This window comes from Branchiostoma belcheri, unplaced genomic scaffold, assembly GCF_001625305.1.
Source record: "Branchiostoma belcheri isolate BF01 breed outbred unplaced genomic scaffold, Haploidv18h27 scaffold209, whole genome shotgun sequence".
Lineage (NCBI taxonomy): Eukaryota > Metazoa > Chordata > Leptocardii > Amphioxiformes > Branchiostomatidae > Branchiostoma > Branchiostoma belcheri.
This window is the reverse complement of record NW_017803591.1, coordinates 32,601-58,624: the sequence shown is the minus strand read 5'-3', so window position 1 is coordinate 58,624 and position 26,024 is coordinate 32,601. Positions and strand designations below refer to the sequence as shown.

General features: G+C 39.3%; 2 protein-coding genes across 3 annotated transcripts; one reads left to right on the top strand and one right to left on the bottom strand.

Annotated features, from left to right (window-relative positions):
* Positions 1–1,180: 1,180 nt before the first annotated feature.
* On the bottom strand, positions 1,181–18,064 carry LOC109469574. Its single transcript, XM_019768108.1, has 24 exons — positions 18,059–18,064; positions 17,202–17,314; positions 16,722–16,818; positions 16,399–16,535; positions 15,982–16,060; positions 15,498–15,655; positions 15,251–15,347; positions 14,534–14,670; positions 14,047–14,128; positions 13,767–13,930; positions 13,429–13,519; positions 12,977–13,113; positions 12,469–12,553; positions 11,996–12,123; positions 11,531–11,655; positions 10,005–10,113; positions 9,084–9,180; positions 8,431–8,546; positions 4,669–4,768; positions 4,144–4,265; positions 3,614–3,695; positions 3,284–3,375; positions 2,615–2,741; positions 1,181–2,077 (listed from the first exon to the last, which is right to left on the bottom strand). Exons 1-24 carry the CDS (start codon positions 18,062–18,064, stop codon positions 2,018–2,020), a joined length of 2,541 nt encoding a protein of 846 aa, XP_019623667.1. The 3' UTR covers positions 1,181–2,017.
* A 270-nt stretch (positions 18,065–18,334) lies between these two features.
* LOC109469593 lies at positions 18,335–26,019 on the top strand. Of its 2 annotated transcripts, XM_019768131.1 has the most exons (9): positions 18,335–18,511; positions 19,128–19,242; positions 19,839–19,975; positions 23,650–23,767; positions 24,096–24,229; positions 24,615–24,693; positions 24,822–24,913; positions 25,145–25,271; positions 25,754–26,019. In XM_019768131.1, the coding sequence occupies exons 1-9, from the start codon at positions 18,354–18,356 to the stop codon at positions 25,811–25,813; spliced, it is 1,020 nt and encodes a 339-aa protein (XP_019623690.1). In that variant the 5' UTR covers positions 18,335–18,353; the 3' UTR covers positions 25,814–26,019. The 2 variants fall into 2 exon arrangements, 1 of the variants encoding a protein (XP_019623690.1); XR_002140202.1 differs by lacking the exons at positions 24,096–24,229; positions 24,615–24,693; positions 24,822–24,913; positions 25,145–25,271; positions 25,754–26,019 and adding exons at positions 20,391–20,469; positions 20,933–21,024; positions 21,351–21,477; positions 21,637–22,932 and having other exon boundaries at positions 23,650–23,740.
* The last annotated feature ends 5 nt before the right edge of the window (positions 26,020–26,024 follow it).

Sequence of the window (26,024 nt, the reverse complement as noted above, 5' to 3'; positions counted from 1 at the left end):
CATAAGAACATATGATTAGAACTACTAGTCAGTGTGGTATATGTGTAATCTCCAAGCAGATCCTAGGGTGGCAAAAGACAGTATTCCCACCCTTGGGTAGCATATAGACCCTCTATGGCGAATAGATACTGCCTGGTCAATTTGTCCATTCAATAGCTCGACAACAGAAGGGGCTCTGACAGGTTATGGTAATGAAATATCGTTGATGTACGATAGTATCTTGTTGTATTAGCTTTGATACGATTGGTTTTCAACCGTTACCTTAAAGACTAACTAGCCTTCCTACAAAGTACAGTGACCTGCAATCTACAGTGAAATGTACCTCGTCTTCTGCTTTACCTAAACTACAAAATTGGCAGCAATATAGGGAAACATTTCTGTTAGGAGGTTTAACTTACCACTGGTATGGTGATGTCAGGTTGTACCTTGTTGTGTTTTTTGAGAGACATGGTCACAAACCGGGGAGGGTCCTGGAATGGTTCCTCTGATGATTCCGTCTCTTCAGTATCAGCAACAGGATCCATGGCAGGCGAGTTCTCGCCATTTGAGGTTTAAAACTCGAGAACTTCCCTTTAAGCAATGCTAATCCATTCTAAAACTTAGCTTAATCCTAGTTCAAATCTCACCCGTTTGTACAATGATTACCACTTCGTACAAGCCAGGTAACGACCATTCCTGTTCAACAGCACCCTATGTCTGATTTAAACGGAAGGTACACTAGGGAATACAGGCAACGTGCAACGACAAGTCTGTTACGCTCACACAAGTCGAATCCATGACAACATTTTGTGCCACCACAACATAACATGGCCACCCGTGGAAGCAATCAATTGCCTTTATCTTTCTATAGTCGTCAAGTTTTGTGCCAGAACCTTTTGAAGTCAGCAGGAATTCCCGTTACAAAGTGGTCTTTGATTGCATGATGTTGTTGACTTACTCCGCCGTTCACACAACTGTATCTGGATACCCTTTGTTCCACGAGTATTGTGAAAAGTGGCCAACAAGAACTTTTGTACCAGTGCTACATTGTTAAACCGTGGGCATTGGAATTTCTCACACCGACCTGTAGCACCTTAAAGACATTTATTTAAAGGTAGAATGTGAGTCAAAACATGGTGAATAATGACAATTCTTTTAAAAGTAAAAAACGATTATTTTTGATAACATGAATTTCGTTGATTTGATAACCTTTATTGTTGATTTTTGGTTGACACATTCATGAATTCAGTTTATGACTTAAGTATACATTTATTTCGATAAAGGTAGCAGCAAAGCATATGAAATAATTGTTTTTCTAATAACTTGTTTTTGTTAGAAGGTACATCACTATTCACTGTTCATCTGATTCTGATGATATTTCTTACTAGTTTTGAAAGATATATATCTTAATTTACTTTTATGATCGGAATAATCAAAATCATAGTTTTTGATGCTTAGGAATCACCATTGTTTAGCAATCACGTCCTAAAGCATGTATTACATGCAACAAGCTTTAAGGGGGGTATCATTTTTCATTTTTGCATAAAAATTGAAATATTTCAATTGAAAAATCTTCTTGTAATTGTGTTTTTCTCACACTTTTTAACATACATGTACTAGTATTTGTGCTATTATAATTATCTCACATTTCTGACATTTATGGTTGGCGCTAAAAACCGACCACGCAAGGTGCGATCAGTTTGTGGTACCACCACAAAATACCAGAATGTAAACAAGCAGCCGTGTTTCCAGCTTTTAGCACACTCGTAAGGCGTCATATTTTGGCATCTCGACTTCCTAAATGGCAATGGAGTAGAGTTTATTCAAATTACTTTGTAAATTGACTTTTTGTATCGTATATTATAATGTATATTATAATGTTACATAATGCAGCTTTAACCGTGTAATGACAATATCTAATAGCTGTAATATAACGTCTACAAAGGTAATGGTCTTTGCGTATGTAAATTTAATACTAAATGTAGCTTTTAAGCTAGGCAAAGAGAAAAGTCCGTCTCTATGTAGAATTTTGATGAAATCAAATGCTGTCATATTTGCTTTGCTTCCGACATGGGCTGATGACAAGCACCGCGCCATCCTGAAGGAACACAAAGATCACATGTATAATTAGTTAATATGAATACATAATCCACGTGTCTAACTGACTATATAAAAGATAATGCACATTATGCACTATGGGTGGCCTTTTGGGTCTGGTAGGCAAATGTTAACTCGGGTGGCCATTTTGATCGTATCCTATCCCCTAATGAATTTAATCTGCTTGAAGATTACAAAGTGATCCCTTTCTTCACACACTATGTCTTATACATGTACATGCTACTACTGTTAGTTACACTATATTGTATTGTTATCACTATGCTTTCAGGTTCATTAATTTCTATAAACATCTCACGATCTACTTTATGTTGCCTATGTACAATTTCTCTATGTAATCTTATTGTATCTACAAATGTATGTTTTTTTCTTGGCTTCCTTGGAAATCAGCTGACGTAGCTGTAGGAGATACCTAGACGTCATTAAGATGAAATAGATATTAAATATTCATTTTTCTCAGCCTAATTGCCCAATATGACAAATATGAGAAATGTTAAAGTTAAAAACTTTGTAAACTGACCTTGACGAGCACAGGTAGATCCTTCCAGAACTCGACGTTGGGAATCCGCTCGGCTCCTGACGCCTTCTTCACCAGAGACATGAAGAGCACCCCTCCCACCAGGTACACTACCAGCACCACTAACACTCTGGAGAAACATACGGACAAGTTGGTACGATGTATCTGTGTAACAGTAAGCGTTTATTTTCCGCCTCAACCGAAATTTTTCCAACGCCAATTCGATAATGATTGTTCTGTTTTCTTAAAACACACACAAAATCATTTATGAATCACATTAATATAATACAGTCATTCTGTATCTGTATCGGTACAGTCGGTATAACCGCCCTTCCGCGTAACACACCAGCCGTGGTAATAATACACCATTCCTTCAAGTGCGGGAGTTATCAATCAAGGATTGAGATGTTCAACAGTTTCTGTTTTCCTAGAAAGTACACTAGCATCATCACTAAACAGCTTAACCAGAGTTAGATGCATTGTTCAAGGGCTAGGTGTAACAAGTCGTTCGGTGCAATTTAGCCAGCTGTCGCCACGCTACGGGCTTGCGAAGCTGGTGTGTTACGCCGATGGGCTAGAAATATTACATTATTAGATGCATTGAGTGATTGTTAACGCCATTGCTATGGTAGTGTACAACTATCCGTGAGTCTATGAAACAACATTACTCACATGATGACGAAAATTGTCCCGCCGCTGATTCCACCACCACCACAGCCACTTGACGCTCCAGGACATGCGCACGGGCTTTTCAGCTCAAATTTCTTTAACAAGTGACGACAACATATTTTTGTTCATACAAGTATAATAAGAACTAATATCTTGCAATGTGTTAATACGTACAAATAATTCTTAGGAAAGCTGACCCATGCTCCAAAATATCTTTAACAAGTGAGCATTACATGACACACATTTTGTTCTTTATGTCATCTATCCAACTCTTTATAAGGAAGAGTATTTGATAAGAGTATTTGATAACCACGAAAAAGTCATCGTACTTACGTAGATACTGACACTACTATCCTCCCCAAGCACGATGAATTCTGTTGCTCCTGACGTGCACGTTAGGGCGATCTCAGATTGTCTAAGAAAGTTAAAACAGGTGGACACTAGAAAAGTAACATTTGCAAAGAAAATGCATAGTGTTTACCTTCACATGGTTTAGCCAACAAACAACTGCATTTTGTATATCTAAGAGCCAAGCACATCCATTATACATATATGTATGGTGACCAGTCCCTCCAACTCTGTCTTACTACAAAATGTCCGCTATAGCATCAGTTACCATGGTAACAGACGTCTGGTCCAGGACATTGACTTAACAATAGGTGTTCGTTTGGAGAAGTAAAAGAAGAAGAAAGTGAGTAAAAACAATATTTTTTTATTCTGCGAAGGTAAACATAAAAAGCGTTATGATTTTGGGGGCGGTGTTTTTTCTGATTATACTATTTCTGTTTATACTATTTAAGCCAGGTATAGAAAAATTCATAAGTGTATGCCTTAGCCCATCACAGCTGCAGGCCGCTTCTTACCTGTTATCAGGTGCCGGGCCTGTATAACCCAGCTTGACCGTAGTGTTATCCCCGGTAAACGCGGCAGAGTCCTGCGAGCCCAGGCTGTAAGTCGTCTGACCGTCTGGACTTAACTGACATGCCTGTGGTAAGGATTGTTTGAATAGTTTGTAGTAAAAAAAGACCAAAGGGATGTAAAATATACCTTCTGCCAGCATAGTAATGTACTTGTACTAGAATGTTCAAGACATCTAATTCAATTTCGGGATGAGGAAATCTATCTGTTATTAATATTTTACTACCAGTTTTATCACAATATCGGCATCATTTTGTACTTATAGTGTTTGAAATATCCCCAAAACAAGTTAGTGTGGCATCACTTTATTTTGGGTACCACACCTAGATAGCTAGAACCACAAATTCATAACTAGAACCAGCATACAATACAAAACAAGCAACCGTTTTCCGTTACTGACATACCAATTCTTAACAAGTGCTAACTTTACAAAGTTGTCTGATGGTTATTCGCACACAACTTCCACGTACCGCAACGTCCATGCAAGAACCTCCTTCGCTAAACGGACTGCACGGGTTCCACGAATACACGAAGTCGTCCAGAAACTGTGTTGCCTTCAGGTCTTTGTATCTACAGCACAGAAAAATACAAGTCAAACATTGACCGTCATCTTTTGGCATAGTCATATGTCTGTCGTACTACCTAGCTTAGTGCCTTACGTGGTCATTTGGCTTTGCATTGAGCAACACTGTTAAAAAGGAACCCTCTAATATTCTGGCCAAGAACTTCATGAATTTAAAATCCATATCCGAGAATTACTCTATTTCAGATCTAGATGTCTTCAATTAGGCTGAGTGGACCATTGTTCAGTAGAGATGCAGTAGCCACAGAAGGAAACGGCCAGTTATATACCGCACGTACTCATGACTAATCTGTTTCCGAGTCAAAGTTCACCATTCCTATAAAGGGGAGGGGCAAATAGGTAACATAATGGTAAATCGTAAATCGTACAATGCATTCAGTTGCTACTATAGTTATTACAACTTTAGCTGTCTCCATAAGCCATGATTCAATAATTTAAAAAAATGATATATAACACTAGATGATTAAACAAACTATTATACACCTGAAAGTTTCTTTATTGACTCGACTAACGTACAGGGACATTCTTACAATGTATGTTCTACTTCAACTAAGATCAAACAAAATTAAATACATGTATGTATATATAAAGTCATACTACGTACAGAATATATGTCAGCGGCAACACTAGATGTTTAACAATTCTCTATAGTGCAGTCTCTGAGATTTAAACATTCTTTACCGTATATAAATGATCGACGAAATAGTTGAAAACCTTATACGTACAGAGGGTTTCCAGAGCCGATAGGTGCGAGGTTTATAATTCCTGAAGGAAGTCGGCAAGAACAACTGTCAATCTTCTGACATTGCGTGAACACACTCCGTGGTCCGATGAGTAGTACCAACAACAGGGACAAATAGAAACCCTGCCATATATAGCTATGAACTTTCATGGTGTCCCTACAAGTTAACCACACCGCTTGGTATATCTTAACCAAATATATCGTACCCTCTTGGTGCTGGACTGCAGTTTATTACTGATAAAGTACGGTGTATACAGTCGAAGAACTGCTTGGTGCCCATAAGGGTGCAGTGTTTGCACCGATACGCCTCTTGGGTAATGTTGAACAACTCTCACAAGAACAACACGTGAGATCTGGTGTTATCAAGGGTCATGTTTGTACCCAGGGTTAGGCATTAACTTTATTGTGTAGTATCTATACCGTGTTCTGTGGGTTAGAGCACAACCTACAGTCTAACCTAAAGTTGTCTTTTCACTACAGATATGCACAAACATATATTAATTTGTATCACATTCATGTGACGACCGGCTGGTACGATTGCAAGTATACCCATAGATACATTTATTATTATGCAAGCAATATGCGGGATATGCATCAATTATGAAATATGTACATTCGTCTTACGTTTCTGAAATCTATGCATTAGCATTGCAGTTAATGACTCCTTGTGTCAGCTCAATTACTTTGCAACCACAAACAAATTGCGACAAAATAGGTAATATGATTGCATTAAATGTCACTGTAGCTTGACGACTTGGAGCACGGACTTATAAGAAGTCTTCCACCATCCTGCAACAGAACAAATGAATTGAATTATAAATATCATATCACAGAGGAAATCCCTGACTATTGTAATTACGAGGTCCTTTATGCTTTTGCTGAAATCAAACAAAAATAACTATTTTCTGTGTACAAGAAACGTTACATGTACAAGCAAGTAATACATAACTAGACAGAGGAAATAAAAACTACTGTAACTCCTAAATCTACTGGGTTTACTTCTTTTTTGAAGACAGAAGAAGACCAAAGATCATTGAATAAGGCAAGCCTTCACAATTTCGGCAATGAAACTGTGTCCTGATGCTTACTTTGACTAAAGCTGGTAGATCTCTCCAGAAGCCGATGTTTGGAATCCTCTCCATTCCTGTGGCGTTTTTAACGAACGACATGTACAACACACCGGCTATCAGGTACACAGATACCAGCACGATGAATCTGTAAAACACAAGAACTTTTATTGTATATATCGTATCTCTACTGCTACATATAATACCTACCTACACCTATGATATAGCAAGTATGGCACAATGATTGGTATATTACTCACATAATGATTAACACTGTTCCTCCACTCAGTCCGGTTCCTACATTCACACAGGCAGCAGTAGCTCCCGGGCATGCGCACGGGCTCCGGAGCTCGTACCCCTTTGTTAAATCAAGAAAAAAACAACAGAATTTTAGCGAAGACATTGTTGCATATTCTAACAGTCATTCTTCTTTTCCGTATTAGGCCACACCGCCTTAATTTTATGGATGACATCCTCCGAAGACCCCCAAACTAGTGCGCGCGGGCGAATGAAAAAAAAATTCCAGCCAAAAATAAAAATGCTACTAAACCATAGGAATACAAAGCTGGTATTGTGAATTTGCGGCAGTACTTAGCGATGTATACGACAAGCCGGCACATGCTGGCTTTTTGCGGAATTTATGAATCGGCACTGTACGTATGTACTGAATTCTTGAGTCGTGGAGCTTCGGTAGCCTGGGTGCCCAGCTCCGTATTGTTGCTAACCACTACCCAGGCCTAGAGCCAGGCCAGAGCCTCGGTGGACGTGATCTTTTTATTCTATTATTTTTTTTTTGAGAACAGGCGAAAATTAATGCGCGCGCGGATGTCATCCATAAAATTAAGTCGGTGTGGCCTTATTTGAGAAAAAACAGCGATTGTAGCTTCAAATCCCAAATCTCCAACTGACAGTTATAAATAGAACTTCCATTGTTGCATGGGGGTATAGATATTGGAACACTTCACATTTTGGACAGGGGTGATTTAGGAACAGTCCATTTGTGCAGAAGGGGATAGGTCCATTTTTGATGCGGGGGATGTGGTGAAGCCATTTGCTGCACTTGCTCTCGGGCAACTTTCGGCCTTTCTAGTTTGCACGTTAAATTTAGGTTTTTCTTTCATTGATAAACATCACTGGATATTGACCGAAACGTCTCATAAAACCTTATCATGATCTCTATATACATTTTAACAAAAAGGGTTTGAAATGTATTAAATTGAGAATACAGAAACCAATACAAAAGGCAGTTTGTGAAAACTTACGTAGGTGCTTCCGGTTTGATCTTCTCCAATCACAGTGAACGTTGTTGGACCGGACGTGCATGTCAACGTCACAAGTAATGTCCTGAAAAATATGACAATAATCTTCATTTATAAAATCATGCCCGGAGGCTGATTGCTTGTATAGTGTCAACGAAAGTAACATAGGAAAAACTATTGGAAACATACAAGTACTGTCTGATCAACTTTTACTACTACATGTATTACGTTTGCTATTATGGGGTTTGACGTTTCTTTGAAGGCAGTGGATAATGAATAGTCCCACGTTCTGCATAATGCGTAGGTTTTGTGATCTTAGTAGCAACATAGTCTTTTGATGGTCTTCTAAATAAATATAAAACAAACTTCCGTCTAATAATGGTTTAATCCCTTCGATTTTGTAGTTACAATCTATACTTGTCAAATGAAACATTGTGAATAGAAATAACACATTCACACATCTAGCTCAAAGCTGGTACATATACATCTGCATCTTTTTGCTAAACTGTCATTTCTTGTCAATTCTTCGCCAATGCAAGACGTATCATGTATGTATCATGCAAAGAAATTCTTTACTTTACCTTACTCCGCTTGTGTACATTAACAAAACCGTCCCGTCTTCGGCCGATCCGAAGGAAGCGCTGTCCTGCGTCCCTAAGTTGTAGTTGTCTCCGGTATCCGGGTTGGTTTGACAACCCTGTGTGAGCATGTTAGAGTCAGAATTGTGTTATAGGGGAAACCACGTGTTTAAAGCACCCAATATAATTAATTTCAGGGCAGAAATTGCATTGGATGTCTTTAAATCTGCCCGGCATAGTACGCTATGAACATCCGATTTTTTTTACTCTATTAGAATTCGAATTTAATCAAATTATTTTGAAATTATGACCTTGAATGATGTTGTGAATTACATTGAAATTCCATATATATCTATCAGGTCATATATATCAGGGCACTCCTCCAGCCATCACTTAACAGAGACGGTGGACGATATAAACTCCCTGGCACTTTTGATCAATTGCTTACGTCATGTATCCGTAAAATCTCTTGTGAATAAGGCCACTTGTCTGTAACCGTAACTCTCGCGAGATTACGTTTTGAAGTGATTGGTCATTCATTATCCTGATGAAGGCGACAGTGGTTGTTGAAAATTTGTGAAACTTTGTGTTGGAATAAAGTTCCACATTTTACTACATTGAAATTCATATCAGTTCGTAGAAAAGCTGGTGCTTACCGCCACTGACTGGCAGTCTCCGTCATTGAAGGGTTGACAGGGGTTCCAGTCATACAGGTACGAGTCAGGAGGCTGGGTGGCCTTATAACCTTTATACCTTGTGTGATAAATGACCACATTGTTCATTAGTAATTACAAAAAGAGATACTGTAAATCATTTTATGTTCACGGTAGCAAAAGCTCACAGTCTTAGAAAATTGATGTTCACGGAACTATATGATTACGGTGGCGGCAGCTGCGGAAAAAAAGAAAGTCGGCAAATTTATTTGCAATTTGTTAACGGTAGTGATAAGTTCGCGGTACAGAAATGACCACGAAAACCGCGAACATTTAAGTACCGTGACCTATGATAGATCTATATCAATTAGATATGTTTGCATCCACTTAGGTTTGGTCTCATCGTTCATTATTGAGCATATTAAATGTGGAGTTAACTACTGATGTAGTGTTTGCCGGCTGTTTTGTTTGCAGAGCAAATACTTGTCAGGTGAGGACATATTTGACAACGTCCTGCATGGTGATAGAAAGTCCCACGTACACAAAATGTAGATTGATGGAATTGTAGTTTTGTGTCGTCCTACAAGCTTAATAAGATGATAATACAATGCTCTTGTTGATGTATAAAAAGTAAGCAAAATCATGCAGGAAAAATGGAACGCATACGACGTGTATGCAACATTTGAGCAACTAGTTTGTAAAGCAACACACGGGGGGGGGGGGGGCAGGTTTCTCAAATAGTTCAGTCTAAATTTTGCAAAAAAAAGGAGAGCTTGCTCAAAACCACCATTGCTACAACGTACACTCTAGCTCTGTCAGATGTATTAGCGATATAAACTCTCCTACAAAGGAACTTACGGGTAGATACATACAGCAAATGTTTGCCAAGATAGAAATTGATGTTATATAGAATCCTACCCTTACCTTGCAGTGCCGTCTGTAGATGCCAGAGGGGAAAGATCTATAACACCAGATCCGTCCGCCATGGTACACGAACATGAGTTGACCAAGTTGCAGTCCGCCGAACACGCTTCCCGTAAGGTAGACAGAAATACCAGGGTTACCAGCAGAAGGATGCTACGGAGTCTCAGCATAGGATATTCTGAATGCCCCATATCTGCGTATTGAGTTGATACAAACTGACGGTTTTTTTTTCAGTACTATGGTTGAAACTTCAGTAGAGGTGACTGTGCAATACTGAGAAATTCCACAATGTAGCTGCTCTATGTTAGTAGCGTAGTACTACGTAATGTTTGACCTTTGCTCTATGGCTCGTGCTGAACGTACATGTGTAAGCTTATACAATCACGTGTTGATGACCAGTGGACCACGTGTTACAGTGTGTCATCCATTAACGCTTTGGAAAACTTCGTATTTTGAGTTGATCCCAAAAGATATTTTTAAAACATGTCGTTTTGAGTAAATAGGTTACTACTGAGTATTACTATAAGTCATATCGATAATGAGTCTCTTAAACTTTTGTTACACGATTCCCGTTTTATAAGAGTTTCATACTCGGCATATGTTATGATAGATTTTACATTGTAGTTGCGGTCACTCACCCCTTTGTTTATACGACACATTTCTAGGCCAGTATACTTAGCTATCTCAAATATTAGTGCCATTCTGTATGCAGTGTGTACATGGAACGAACCATTTAATTTATGATAAGAACCATGTGTGTCTGGCTATTAGGTAATTAAAATATGCCAATTATTAATCCTGCACAGATACATGTGAGAACAAGAACTTGATAGAACGTCCTTGTTGAGAATAGATATGTTTATTGCCTGAACTACTGGTAAACATAAAAACGCCATTTATTTAAGCTGTTACTACATATGTTTGTTTGGTTGTTCATTTATTCATCTAAACAAAAAAGTACAAGATAAATAGATAATACAGTAGATATAACAGGTGCAGGGAGAGCGGACTAGGCCCTCTATATTTAAAAATATAATATAATCAAAACTTCATGTCTCAAAAGTGTTACGATTGCATATTGGGATGGATTGTGAGGTGTGTTCTTTGGTTATCTCTAGATCTCCTTGTATGCTGCTGTTCGTCGGCAGGGGGAAATGATGAAGAAAACCCCACTCTGTGTGGGAAACAGAAAAATACCTCAGATTAGAACAACAGAATAACACGAACCAACAATTTACCTATAGTTGGGCCATGTTGATTCGATTATATGGATGACATCCTCTGGGAATCCCAAAACTGATGCAAGCGTGCGGAAAAAATAATTTGGCAAAACAATCAAATCTACGTATTCATGAAGGTTGAACAAATGTGTGGTATGGCGGATATTTTATTTACTAAGATTTTCAGAGAAGAAACTGATAATAGACTTCATTTTCATTTCTTCACGTGTTCTTCTATTCCTTTGGAATTGATTTTGGCATTCACCAGGATTAGTATCCTTTATCATTTTTTAAAGTTTCGTACCTTGATGTGATCTGGCAGATTCTTCCAAAACTGCACATTTGGGATGACCTCTGACCCTTGTTTTCCCCTGATGACCTTGTTAAATATGGCGCCCACCAGAAAATACCCGGCAAATGCAGACACAGCTCTGGCGAGTAGATATAGAAGTTTGAATTCACAAGGGGACCAACAATACAAGTTTGTAAGAGAGATGTACTAAAAGAATAAAACATGTTACAGAACCATCTGACCAACTTATGTCAAGTCAAAGTTTATTGCACAACATTTGCATCATATGTGGAAATAATGGATTCGTAACAACGTATAAATCATCTATACTAGTATACTAAACTATCTCCATTATTCCATACATGGTATTAATGGAATAATACATTCAACAGTGTTATGTCACGATTTCGCTTTAAAAGGGTGATATTAGGATTATTTTGGAAAGAAGGAGAATGAGAACAGGTTGTCTTGTTACTTACATAATCAGAACGACTGCCCCGGCACTCAGACCCGGCCCGGGAGGAGGGTTAGGGGCCAGAGTAGGGCTGTAGCCGGCACAGTCCGCATCCGCACCCGGGCAGGCACAGGAGCTGTTTAGATAAAACAACTGGGAGGACATAACATAGGCTAGATGCCTTATTTGTGGTAAACGCACTACCTACACACACACGCGCGCGCGCGCGCGCACACACACACACAAACACACACACAAACGCACACACATACACACACTGACATGTCGACAAACACGCACACACACATTCACACACACACACACACACACACACACACACACACACACACACACACACACACACACACACACACATACACACATGCAAACACACACACTATGGCACACACACACATAGTCACACATACATGCACGTATACTAAGCCAATGTGAACTAGAACAGCATCTATTATGGTTATGTAGTAACGTTTTTCTTACGTATGAATTCGGAAAGAGGTCCTCCCCGTCCGCTGTGAACTGGGTTTCACCATCTGAGTTACACGTCGTGATTATCAAACTCGATCTATGAAAAGGGAGACAAGGACCGAGACGATTATATTTACGGGATAAACTGGAGGAAAAAGGATGAGGTAACAGGTGGAAGGCATTCCTCGGTCTTGTAGTACACAAGAGTACCTCACGAGACCGAACTCTTACTATGGAACCCGACTCCTGGAAATAGAAGTCTTGGAAGACTGCGCATGACCTACATTAAACAGCTAAAAGCTGACTAGTTGAATTACTACAAGTCAGTTGATTGCAGCGATGGACGACAGAGTTATGGATCGAGACAGCTAGTTATGGCGAGATTCCGAGCGAGCTCTACGTATTGAATGAGTGATTGGGTGAGAGAGTGAGTGAATGAGTGGATGATGAGTAAAAGTGTGAGTGAGTGAGTGAGTGAGTGAGTGAGTGAGTGAGTGATTGAGTGAGTGATAACCTATACCTTTCTCCGTCCGCAGAGGTATATTTGAACGATACAGTAGTCGATCCGGTGATGGGGTCCAGGTCGGCCTGGATTTCTACCGAATCATGACGGCCGAGATCATAGTACTCCGAACTGCCATTCTTTTTCTGGCAAAGCTACGAAAACAAAAACAACAAACATCAACAGGGAATAAATGGAAACTGCAGAAAGATATATTTCAAGATGTAAACGCCTACTGTTTCTAATCATACAGTAACCTACATTTATAAAATTACCAAGAAGTGAGGTAAGTACGTGTGTATAAAGTAGTAGACGTTTTATGCATCTAATATATGTGTTGTATATAATCATTAACATGTGACCTGTGCTTAGCCCAGTGGGGCAAAATGTACAATAAAGGTCTTCATCCACCTATACGTTCTAGGAAAGCCAAGTTCAGAGAGTACTTAAGAAAGTTAAGGAAAGTGTACCGCCACGCCTTTGCATGAGCCTTCGTTGAATGGTTCACACGGGTTCCAAGAGTACAGAAATTCGCCAGAAAAATCAGGAACGTCCTTAAAGCTGAAAACAAGCCATTCAACGGTGGTCAGAGAAATACAAGTATCTGCATCTGAAGCTTGCCCATTACAGACGATATCTTTTCCTACATAACTTTGGGAAACTACAGACGGAGTGTTAACCTTACATGCGCAAATACGACCTTAAATGGGACGTTCTGCCGAAGTGCTATGCACAATACATCACGGGTTTCGCGCTGGTGCAGTGCATTCTGCTGACGAGCACAGTCAATGTCATGACTGATACTTACGTAGGGATTTGGTTTCCCGCCAACAGAGGCCTGAGGTTGACCTCCCCTGACCCGTCACTCATGCGGCAGGAGCACGGTCCCGTCTTCTCACAGGTTGGAGGCTTCCCTCTGGCACATTCTGGATCCGTATTGGGGCATGCGCAGGGGCTCTCTAGCTGGAAAGTCTGTGGCAATACATTTTTATATTCTACAACTTTGTGCGACAATTGCAAGCTCCTAAGAAATACAAAGCTAGGACCAACAAAACGCTTACGGAAAATACGTACAAAAAGGGCCTTACATAAGAATTCTCAGTTGTTTGTCCTTCTGCTGTAAACGTGGTAGTGTCACCCGTGGTACATGTCGCCACAACCGTACTTGCTCTGAAGGAAGAAAAATGTTACTGGTGTACATGTGCTGCTATACAAACCATGTATCTTTAGCTCTATATGCTCGTACATCTATAACTGCGCCAAGAAGCCAGACGAATTTGAACATGAAAATAGTAGATCACATTAGTATGTATAGTTTAAGTTTCATTGCTGTATCCTTTTCCTTGTCTACTCATGACCTGTACTTAGCTTGTTAGAGCACAAACGTACAATAAATGTCTTTCATTCATTATTACCTAATGATAACGATATATATTTGCAAAATCATCCCTAATTGATTGCACAGTGTCAAAAGTAAAATAAAGCAATAGTAGACATACAACTACTGTCTGATCAACATGTACTACTACGTTTGCCCACCTTAATGTGAGATGAACCTTTAAGGTAAATCTTTACCTATCTCCGTCTGCAGATAAGTAGGCTAAGGAGATGACGACGTTCCCGCTTGAGGCATCTTTGCCGCCTGAGATCTGCACCGAATCCTGCTTCCCGATATCAGCATACTCCGAGCCGTCACTGGCGCTTTTACATGCCTGTCATGATTCCGTGACGCTCACGTTATAGTGGTCTTCAATTCATCTTTATGTTTAATCTTTACTGCATTAGATAAAGGAACGTTTGTCACATTCAAGAATTTTGCCTCCCGAATACTAGCCGAACGTCGACCAACCACGGTTAGGGGTAGGTCGGCGCAATGTCTCTTGGTACTTGGCGAATTCGCATTCGGCTGCGCCAGCCGAATGTTTCAAAATGTTTAAAACATTTGGGGGTTGGTCGGGAGGTTTGTCCATGGTTTGGTGCATAAGTCAGCAGACCACCGGTACTACCCAACCAATCAAATTAACTCAAATTCGTTTCGATTCGTATAGAAAGGTATGCATGAATCTGGTCAGGGTGTTCCGAACGTCAGCCGAAGAAAGAAACAAACAACAACTTTTTTTATACTTTGTAACACTCTGTTATATCATCTATATTGTTTACCGGTTTTTATTTAGTTTTGTAGTTATGCATGTGGTTTCATTTTGTTTCGTTGTGCCATGCTTTCTTTTGTGTGAATTTTGGAAACAATAAAAAGAATGATTTATAAAAAAAAACAAAACAACCTCTACTTACCGCCACGTCTTTACATGAGCCCTCAGAGAAAGGTTCGCATGGGTTCCAGGAGTACAAGAATCCATCGGGAAAAATAGTTGAATTGTAATCCCTAAACCTAAAGGAATGATTTACACCATTACTATAGACTCCAGGAAGAATCACTCATGATGATCTAAAACAAACAAACAAACAAACAAACAAACAAAAACATTTAGGTTTAGGACTGTTTATCATCGGACCTATGAAAAAACACCAAATTACTTACGTAGGGTTCCCCGATAGTAGGAACTGTAAGTTGATCTCCCCTGACCCGTCACTCATCCTACACGAGCACGGTCCGGTCTGGTTACATGTAACCGGCTTCTCACCGGCACAGTCCGGTCCGGCACCCGGGCAGGCACATGGGCTGCTCAGATCAAACACCTGGAACGGTATCCATGAGAATATACTACTACTACTACTACTACTACTACTCTACTAATACTACTACCACTCTACTACTACTACTTCTCTACGACTTCTACTACTACTACTACTACTACTACTACTACTACTACTACTACTACTACTACTACTACTATCATTACTACTATTACTACTATTACTACTATTACTATTACTACTACTCTACTACTACTACTCTACTACTACTTCTACTACTACTACTACCACTACTACTACTACTACCACCACTACTACTACTACTACTACTGTTACTACTAGTAGTGATAGAGCTTATAATCACGTACGTAATAATTTTCCGCTTTCTCTCCTTCCACCGTGATGTTAGTTTGACCAGTTGTGCATTTTGCGATGACCACACTTGATCTGAAAACAGAATTTGAAACTTAAGATAAAAGACATTACTATTGTATTATATAGCTGCACAGGTAGGAGTTGTTCTAGGACGATGGTAGAGGTAAGTTCTAACACATAGTCCACATAAGTACTCAAGCAACTTACGAAAAGTATAGGATGCTACTTGAAACGTCTGACAGTTTTAAAATCTATCTAGTTGCTTGAGTAACAATGTCATTGGGTGTCTAACCTTCATCGACGTATACGTACTCACAGATCAACTGTTGAATTTTAAATCTTCGTACGTTGTTACCTTTGCAACACAAGTACCTTTATCAAACTTAGACTAAAAAGATAAGTCGCTCTACCTCTTTCCATCTAAAGATCTGTAGCCAAATTCAATGGACGTCTCCCCAGTCTCAGGATCCTGGCTGGCTGAAATCTCGACGTTATCTTGAGTTCCAAGATCCTCATACTCGGAACCGTCCTTCTTCTTTCTACAAACCTTAGAAAGGGAACATTTTCATTCTGTTACGATTGAAAGAATGAGAACAAACAGTTATCACATACAAGGCTCTTGAGCCTAAAACACAACCACTAGCAGATGCAACAACATTTGCAGCAGGAACTGCAGCCTATAGCTGAATTTTATAATACTTTTAAAATAATAAATGTGCATATGTTGGCTTACAGCGACATTCTGACACTGGCCATCCGTGAAAGATTGGCAGGGATTCCAAGAGTACAGGTAGTCATCAGGTACCGTGGTGGCCAGGAGGTCCTTGAAGCTAAATAAATGAAACAGACGTAGATTACTAGTACTTTAAATTTGTATTCTAAGGTCTATTATTTAGAATGTTTGAATTAATTTCACCGCATGTATCACTATTCTAGTTCTACTATGTTAATTCTACTATAACGCTGTGTCACTATTCTAATCCTGCTATGTTAATACTACTACAGCGTTATGTCACTATGTTTAATTATGCTATGTTAATGCTACAATAGCTATATCTCGCTATTCTAATGCTGCTAATTCTGCTATAGCGCTATGTCACTATTCTAATGCTTCTAATTCTTCTAGTATGCTAATTCTACTGTAGCGCTAATTCTGCTATGTTCCGAAGCGAACTTTGTCCCTTGTGTTCATCGCACCGTCCGTAAGACAAACCTCGGGTCGGCAGACACCAGCGGCCGTAAGTCGACCTCCCCCGACCCGTCACTCATACGGCACGAGCACGGCCCTGTCTTCTCACATGTAAGAGTCTGCCTTCCAGACACGAGCTGAAATAGCAACAGAAAATTCACAAAATCTAGAAGAAGTCTTGGGCTATGGTTAAATGGGTCCATCTTCGCGGTGGAAGTTTTCATCGAACACGAAGGGTGGGGAAAATCCACCTTTTCTTTCCACACTTTGCAAAATTGCAACGTGGTATTTAAAATGAAGGAAATTAAAGATTTGTCGTTATGCACATTGCAGATGTTCTGATATAAAATGGAAAAAAAAAGGTCAACTACCATGGAACTTTTAAAGTTGGAGGCTACTCCTACATGTCTTTTAATGGTACAGCCCAACAAACATAAACAAAGTTATCCTGTTTGATCTGTGATATCGTTAACAACACAGTATAAAGTACGAAGTCCAATAAAAAGTAGTTCATTTGAAGCTTATGCGATATTTCTAGATATCATTTATTAAGGGCACGTTTCATATCTGATAAAGTACTACGAAAAACATTGTAGTCTTCTAATGTAAAGAGGCGAGTCACTAGACCTTTTTGTTGCAGGTGACAAAATTACTAAACGAACAATGACAGAAATATCATTAATTACTAGAATAGTCTGTTTCAGTCGAGCCAATAAATACTTCGACGAAAAAAAAATTGGTTTATTCACCAACTCTTTGAAATTCATTTCTTGTCAAGGAAAGATGCCGCGGCTAATCTGTGGTCATCATCTGACGAAAGAGCAAAGTTGAAAGGTGAAAGGTCACAGCTTACATGCCCATTGATCTTTAGAACCCCCTACAGACATAGTCCAGAAGGTTGACATCAATGAGTACAAAGTTTCAGGAGCAGTTCATTTCGTAAAATACTTGACTTTTTCAATTTTCTTCCTTTGATATTTCGTTAGACTGTTTTCGTGCTAATATTCGAAGTAGGGTGAATACCAAACTTGATCAATAAAAAAATCCAACACGTAAAGTCAAAACAGAAAGACATTTTTGGATAAAATATGATGCCCCACCCCCTATATGTATATATCTGAATCAGAATGGTTTATTCTAAAAACAGAAAAGGACGACAGACACCTAGCTAACGCCATGTTTCTCACTGTAACTTGTGTGTCATTGTTGTGGTTAGTTGGGCAGGGAGTTGCCCAAAATGCAACATGTGACAGGGCCGAAACCGCCTGTTCATGTACAATGAGTGATGGTTCAGGGACCATTAACTTACAATATGTGGAGACTGGTAAACCAACGTGAGTACAACCTATTTTTTGGATGCCGTTGTGCTCAAAGTTCATGTTGATATTGATCATAGATCATTGTTTTTGCAAGTTGAAATATTGACTGCTTATAGCTTCATAAGTCGAGTTCAAGCACAACGATTGCAACAGGCACAATTTTGATCTGTGTCCAATAACATAACTTAGTATTCACACTATCTGTATCTGTATTTGTACAGCCGGTATAACAGCCCTTCAGCGTAACACACCAAACTAGTGCACGTATCTTATGCTGAGGTCACATTTCCAAGCCGGGGCCCGGCCGGGCTGTTTCAATTAACGAAAAACCAACAATTTTTATCAAGAATATACACAAATAGTTCCATTGATGATATTTCTTAATTGTTTTGTGCGTTGTTGTCTTTTATACCATATTTTTCGTTACAAAAGACAGCCCGGTCGGGCCCCGGTTTGGAAATGTGACCTAAGCATAACATCATTCTTCAATACATGATGTGATGGAATATTATATTGGTTTGACACTGTTTCTCTTTTATACGCCAACATTATATATATAGGCCTAGGTGAACTGATACAGAGTCAGGGCATGAATATCATGATAGAAGTTCGTTGGATATTTCATGTGCAGGTACAAAGACCAAGTGGCGGCTGTTCAAAAGGATGACTACCTCTACTCGTGGAACCCGTGCACTCCGTTTACTGAGGGCCCCGCTGGCGATCAGGACTCCTGCACCGACGCGGCGGTAAGGGCACGGTCACATTTCCAAGCCGGGGCCCGGCCGGGTTGTTTGCGTGAACGAAAAATAAACGATTTGTATTAAGAGTATACACAAATAGTGTTCGTGGTTAATTTTCTTAAACTTTTTATGTTTTGCTGTCTTATATCATAAGTTTCGTTCCATACGACTGCCCGGTCGGGCCCCGGGTTGGGAAATGTGACCGCGCCTTAAAGTAGTCTCCTTCCTAGACTTCTGATGCGGCGGCATTTCTTTTCTGGGAGCGACGAGAGTTATGCCGCGGAGAGACGATTTTGCTGCCGAGGGACTTTGCCGGGGAGAGACGGTTTCCGCGCATCAAGAGACCGTCTCTTCCCGGCAAAGTCCCTCGGCAGCAAAACCGTCCCTCGGCGGCATAACTCGCGTCGCTCCCCGAAAAAAAATCATCGCCCTTGAATCTAGCCGTTGAACATTGAACTTAAAATTGTTTAAAGCTATCTACTGATAGTGCCCTACTGTACTTGGTGACAGCGAGTTTCACTCTACGATAGTTCTTGGAAAGAATGAGTCTAATTTGTAGACCTCAGTGTTTAAAGACTGTGTCACGAATGTGTATCTTTTAGGCATGTCAGATTTCCAAGGATCAGTCGAACTTTTTCGGTCTCGGCACGCACGACTCGGCACAGTTTGCGGCGGACACAGATCCAGACAGCGGCGGTTTGGTAGTGAGTGTTGTCTACCAGGCAGCCTCGTCAGGAAGGTAAAGAAAATTATCATCTTAAAACTTAAATTGTTAAAGCAAAGAATAACTGATGATAAAATATGAATCTATGAACATTAATAGTTTGAAAATTCGATGTTTTGTGTTCTATTTGTAATTTCTTTCATCAGAATATGAATGAACCAAAACAAATGGACACGATCCAATTGCCAATACAAGCTCTCATGATAAATGCATGATTCGTACCTTATAAGTGAAAATATGTCTATAGATTTATTAAGACTTAAAATAATGTTAACTTCGAGTTGTGTCTGACCCTTACCTCTTCCCTCATGACGTCAATGAAAAGTGACATGCAGGCCGATTTGAGTTTCTCATGAATACAGAACGATTCAAAATATTTTCCAGAAACACGTTTTACCTTTTTTTATTTTAAACATTTATGTTTGTACAGGGCATCAGAGGTGCTGCTGAAATGCACCACGGGAGCAACCGTCTTCACGGTACTTGGCGAGCTTCAGCAGGGACAATACGTGAGTCTCTGTATTGAAATGATGAATTTTTGAAGACATTGGTATTCAGCAAGTAGAATATAACAATCGTAGAATATAACAAACATTAAAGGGGAATTGTGTAACATTTTTTTCACCCAAAATTGAAATACATTATAAAAAATCTTCTTGCGATTGTTACTTACTTCCATTTTTCAACATATTTGTGCGATTATTTCACATTTCTTATGGTTGACGATTCGATAACCCACACGGTTTGTGGCACCACCACAAACTACCAAAATGTAAACAAACATGGCTGACAGCTGTTTTTCAGCTTTTATACACGCTCGTAAGGCACCTCCACTTCCTGAATGACACTTATTTGCGATGGGGTAGGGTTGATTCAACTTACTTTGTAAAGAAATGACCCGAAAATTTACTTTTTGTATCATCCTAATGTTACATAATGCACCTTTAACAGAAAAGATCATTTTCCTTGTAGATATTCCAGCTGGAGAGCCCGTGTTGCTGTCCGGGGGCGGTGTCAGGCTGTGCTGGTGGCGGGATCAGCGGAGGATCCATCGTCCTCATCATGTGGGTACTATGTCTACACAACAACAAACTTTCAAACCACCAGACACATTCTTATGTTTACCTGTTGTTGCTCAATTTCTTGTTCTTTAAACAAATGAAGTCAATGGCCTCGACCAGACGTCTATCACCATGGTAACGGGTGCTGTAGCAGACACACTGGCGTTCTGACATTTTTAGCAGGACAGTGTTGGAGAGGTGGTCACCATATAAATAAAAATATATGAATGCGTCGAGTAAGAATAAACAGAGCAGAGGTGTGTTAGGCTTTGTATACAGGTTTTAACGTAACTAAAATGTGTGCGTTTATTACTCACTGTACCCTGCAGTGCCGCCTCAGTGATCGTGGTGTACTTTGTTGGCGGGATGATCGTCATGAAGTTTGTGAAGGGAGCCCAGGGGCTGGAAATCATCCCTAACTCGGGTTTTTGGACCGGTCTACCGGGATACATCAAGGTTTGTTTCTGGGTTAAAATTTTTCAACATTGGAGAATTTGAACTTCTACACTTGAAAAATTAGTTTCTTGCATGAATATCATATGTGTTTCTTACACAAAAGTTAAAAAACAGCTATGGTTGAATTAAAAATCTGTTTTTCTTTTTTTTTCTTTCTAGGAGGGTGTGTTGTTTATCGTGTCACCTTGCCGAAAGTCGGGAAAGTACGATTCAATCTAACCTCGGAGAAAACAAATCTTCCCACACTTTTTATCAAGTTTTTATTCTACTTGGAAATCTATGGGTGCCCTTTATACTGACATTCATAAGTCAGTTGTGACAAAAACATTGACAAAGCTGCAGAATACAAGCACATTAACAGTCATACTCATTAGGGATAGTAAAAAGATGACACGCAATTACTATATACACTTTAACATTCTATGAATGTTGTTAAGAATCGCTTCAGCAAGAGCATCCCTAGCCTCGTCTACAGAACTCAAGAGCAAGCGAAACCGAGACATAATAGCATGTTGTATTACTATCAAGCCAAGAGTTGCAGAGACCACGTTGCTACTTCTCAAAATGAAAGTATTCTAATATACGTTTTCTCTCAATGAGTCTTCTATCGATGACTGGAAAAGAAACGAAATAATGATATTGAAAGGGCGCCAGATTTCAATTATATAAATGTCTGTTTATGAGGTTATTTTAAAAAGTCGTCTCTTTAGATGTAGTTGTTCTGATAAATAATTGCTGGTTTTTATCTGTATTGCGATTTGAACGATTTTAGATATTTTAAGCGAATCGATATTGCCTGCCAACTTGTACACGAGTCTGTCAATTCAGCCTTTTGGCTGCCGGCCCCATTTGACTTGTATGTCTTTGATTTTAATAATAAACCAGTATACTAAATTACAAACGATATCGGTCCCTTGTAGGTGTAGGTGGTCTCGTGATCTCTCTCTCGTGACCTCTTTGATATTTGCTTGCCTACCTCTTTGTTTGATTGACACAAATATATCTAGGGCAGCCAAATCGCCGACCTTTGTTCATAATGTCTAACATTCGTGCGGACATGTTAGTTAAATGGGTCACCTGTAATTACTTTATGGTAAAAATAATGTATTTAGCAAAATCATTATACACTTGATACTATTTTATACCATTGAATTTATACTATTCATATATCAACCGTTTGAATTTGTGAAAGAAAACCACTAAATTATAACTTTCTGATGAATAAAAGTAAAATTTCCCTTGTGTATCCACTGAGTTGGTTTGGCCCTTTTGCAAAATGGCGTCACCCACTGTGCACAGAAAACTTCATGTTGTAATTGGTATCCTAGTTCTATACCATGTAAATGCGTGCTTTGGGCAGACAACTGTTTGTGAGTCAATAGACTCTTGCTCTTGTACTATGAGTGACGGATCAGGGGTGGTCAACCTGCGGCCTTTGGTGTCAGGAACACCGACGTGAGTAACACACTTTCCTAAGTAACTGTTCATGACTGTTGAAGTAACGTGACTGTCACATGACACGAACACAATGTGTAAAGGAAAAGCATTTCATTAAGTACATTTCTGTATCAAATCAACTTCATTGCTCAACAACTGTAACGGGTACAATATATGGAAAAGAAGAAACAACAAGGGTAGATACTTGTTATTAAACTATACTTTTAAGTATAGTTCAATATACTTTTTAAGTATAGTATAGTATGGATTACATGTTGGAATTGCATTTAAAAATGCAATTCCAACATGTAATCCATACTAGCTATACTAAATTTCTATTCTTCCAAAGCTAATCTCGTGTTTTTCTTGAGGAGAGTATTATTACATTCTATTATTCTTGATATATGTCAGTTATTTACAATTGTGTTGATGTTGAAGCAATTGACAAGATTGTGATACTAATTATGTCTAATGGCCTAATTTCGCTGTGCAATAAAAAGCCCAAATAAATGGCCATAACTTGCCCCCCCCCCCCCGTCCAGTTCTTCATGCTTCATTAAATCGCAAAATGAAGGTTATGAGAGTTCAGCAGAGTGAAATTCTGCAACCAACGTTGAAAGATATTGACTTCCGAATTCGTGGTATATAGTTAATACAAGTCTAACTAAAATTTTGTGTTCAAGTATGCACAATGAGTACCGTGTAGCGTTATGATATATCTTAACATATAATTAGGTACAAGGACTACATTGCCACACAAACCACCGATGACTACCTGTACTCATGGAACCCCTGTGCACCCTTTTCTGAGGTAGGATCAGGCGATCCTGATGAGTCCTGCACCAACGTGGCGGTAGGTTGAGCACACTTTTGTAACACTCAGGATGCACGAACCAACGATTCTTCATTATTATGAGTCACGAAAAGTGTACCCCATGTTTTTATGACTTCCGGCACGGAAGTGCTGTACTGGGTGGCTCTCTGGGTTGGTTTGTATGTATTCATTGAGCACAATGTAGGTTCTGTCAGGCCATATGACATGCATGATGGGCCACATGTGAGTTCAAAAATAATAGATAAAAATAAGAATGGTCAATATCTCAGCATCTTTTTTCTAACATCGGGTTGATTACAATGTAAAGATTAAGTAAAAAAATTGACTATCGTCCAATTGTTTTCAGGCCTGCCAGGTCGCAAAAGATGGATCAATTTCATACGGCCTGGGCACACAGGACTCCGCTTCGTTCACTGTTACTGATGACCCGGATATGGGGCAGACTCTAACCCTGGTCTACCAAATGCCTGAGGGAGGAAGGTATGTGGATGATTGACAGCTGCCAAATACATGCGGTACTCCTTTTTCTTTGAATACATAATTTAGTTCTTCTTTGCCTTCATGCCATGCCTTGTTTTACGTCAAGTGGTATAAACTATTGCGGTGCTAGTGGTAGCTACCAGATGTTAAAAGCTTAAACATTGGAGGTACATGTGCCTTTGTGAATATCGTTCTATTCATTCTATGTTTTACTGTGTTTTTTATTATATTTAATGTGTTTCGTATTTCGTAATATCGTTCTATTCATTCTATGTTTTACTGTGTTTTTTATTATATTTAATGTGTTTCGTATTTCGTAATATCGTTCTATTCATTCTATGTTTTACTGTGTTTTTTATTATATTTAATGTGTTTCGTATTTCAGAGTATCGGGAGTTATTCTTGAATGCACCCAGGGGGCGACAACGTTTAGTGCCATTGGGGAGGTGACAGTTGGTGCTTACGTAAGCATCTTTCTTGTCTGTATGTCTATGGTGTATGTTGTATCACAGAAGTGGTCAAATACTGCATTATGTCATTTGATAAAAGGTGGAGAAAAATTATCAAAGGAATTTAATTTTTTTTCACCCAGTCGTTTCAGCTGTCGAGTCCGTGCGCCTGCCCAGGGGCGGGGCCAGGCTGTGCAGGGGGAGGGCTCAGTGGCGGGTCCGTGTTTCTCATCATGTAAGTATCTTCTGATACTCTACGGTGGCCCGTAGGTACTATTTTTGTAAAGTGGAATAAAATTAAACAAGTACCTACGGGCCACGGTAGATACTCCTCTCCATAGAGTTGTTTCAATGTCTTCTGTCATTCCTTGGCTTATAAAATAAACGCCAAACGCCACTAAATTCTAAGAGGCAATTTATTAGTTATAGCTGGTAGATGACTGAGCCTTTTTCATTGGTTAAACAGACTTGTCGTCCTGGCTGCTGTTTACGTCATAGCAGGCGCCATTTTCATGAAGTTCGTCAAAGGTGCGCAGGGGTCAGAGGTCATCCCCAATATCGCCTTCTGGAAAAGTCTGCCTGGATATGTCAAGGTTTGTCAGACCATCCTATAGAGTTTTCTTAAATTCTCTGTAATATATACGTATATAGCGTACTGGCCCTATGCTAATGGCGAATCTCAGTACTTCTATTCTTTCGACATGTATTTCAAACATATTGTATAATATTGTAAAACATATTATAAAACTACAAACAGATGTGCATTTTCTATTACAACGTTTACGTATTTCAAGATACAATGACTTTTTGCTGCATTACATGATATTGATGTGCTTAATGAACAGCATACGGCAAAAATATTTTGTTTTATGACGATGAAGGTTCAGGACATCCAGGTAATGAGATACGTATGACAGGTTTGAAAACTTTCGTGAGTTTCATGTACATCCACTATTTGAAACGTCTTACGAAAAGTAGTGGACACTATCTGCATGAAACGTTTTCGAAATCTATCCAGTCGCTTGAGAAACACTTTTCCTGTGTAATGTTTTGTTTTGTTTTGTTTCGTTTACAGGATGGCGTATTTTTCATTCTGTCTCCTTGTCGCAGATCCAAGGGGTATGAAAGCGTGTAGTTAACCTAAATCTGACATGACAATAACGATTTCAAAGTCCCACATTTACTATTTACCATGTTATATGTGAGAGTTAGTATCCCTATTTAGCCTCAGAGGAATTTGTATTCCCGTTTTTCTACATTCAAACAATGTAGAAACTTTTTAAGTTCATTTCACAAATATATACACGACAGTACGTTAACGTCATGGTGTATTCACATCATGTACA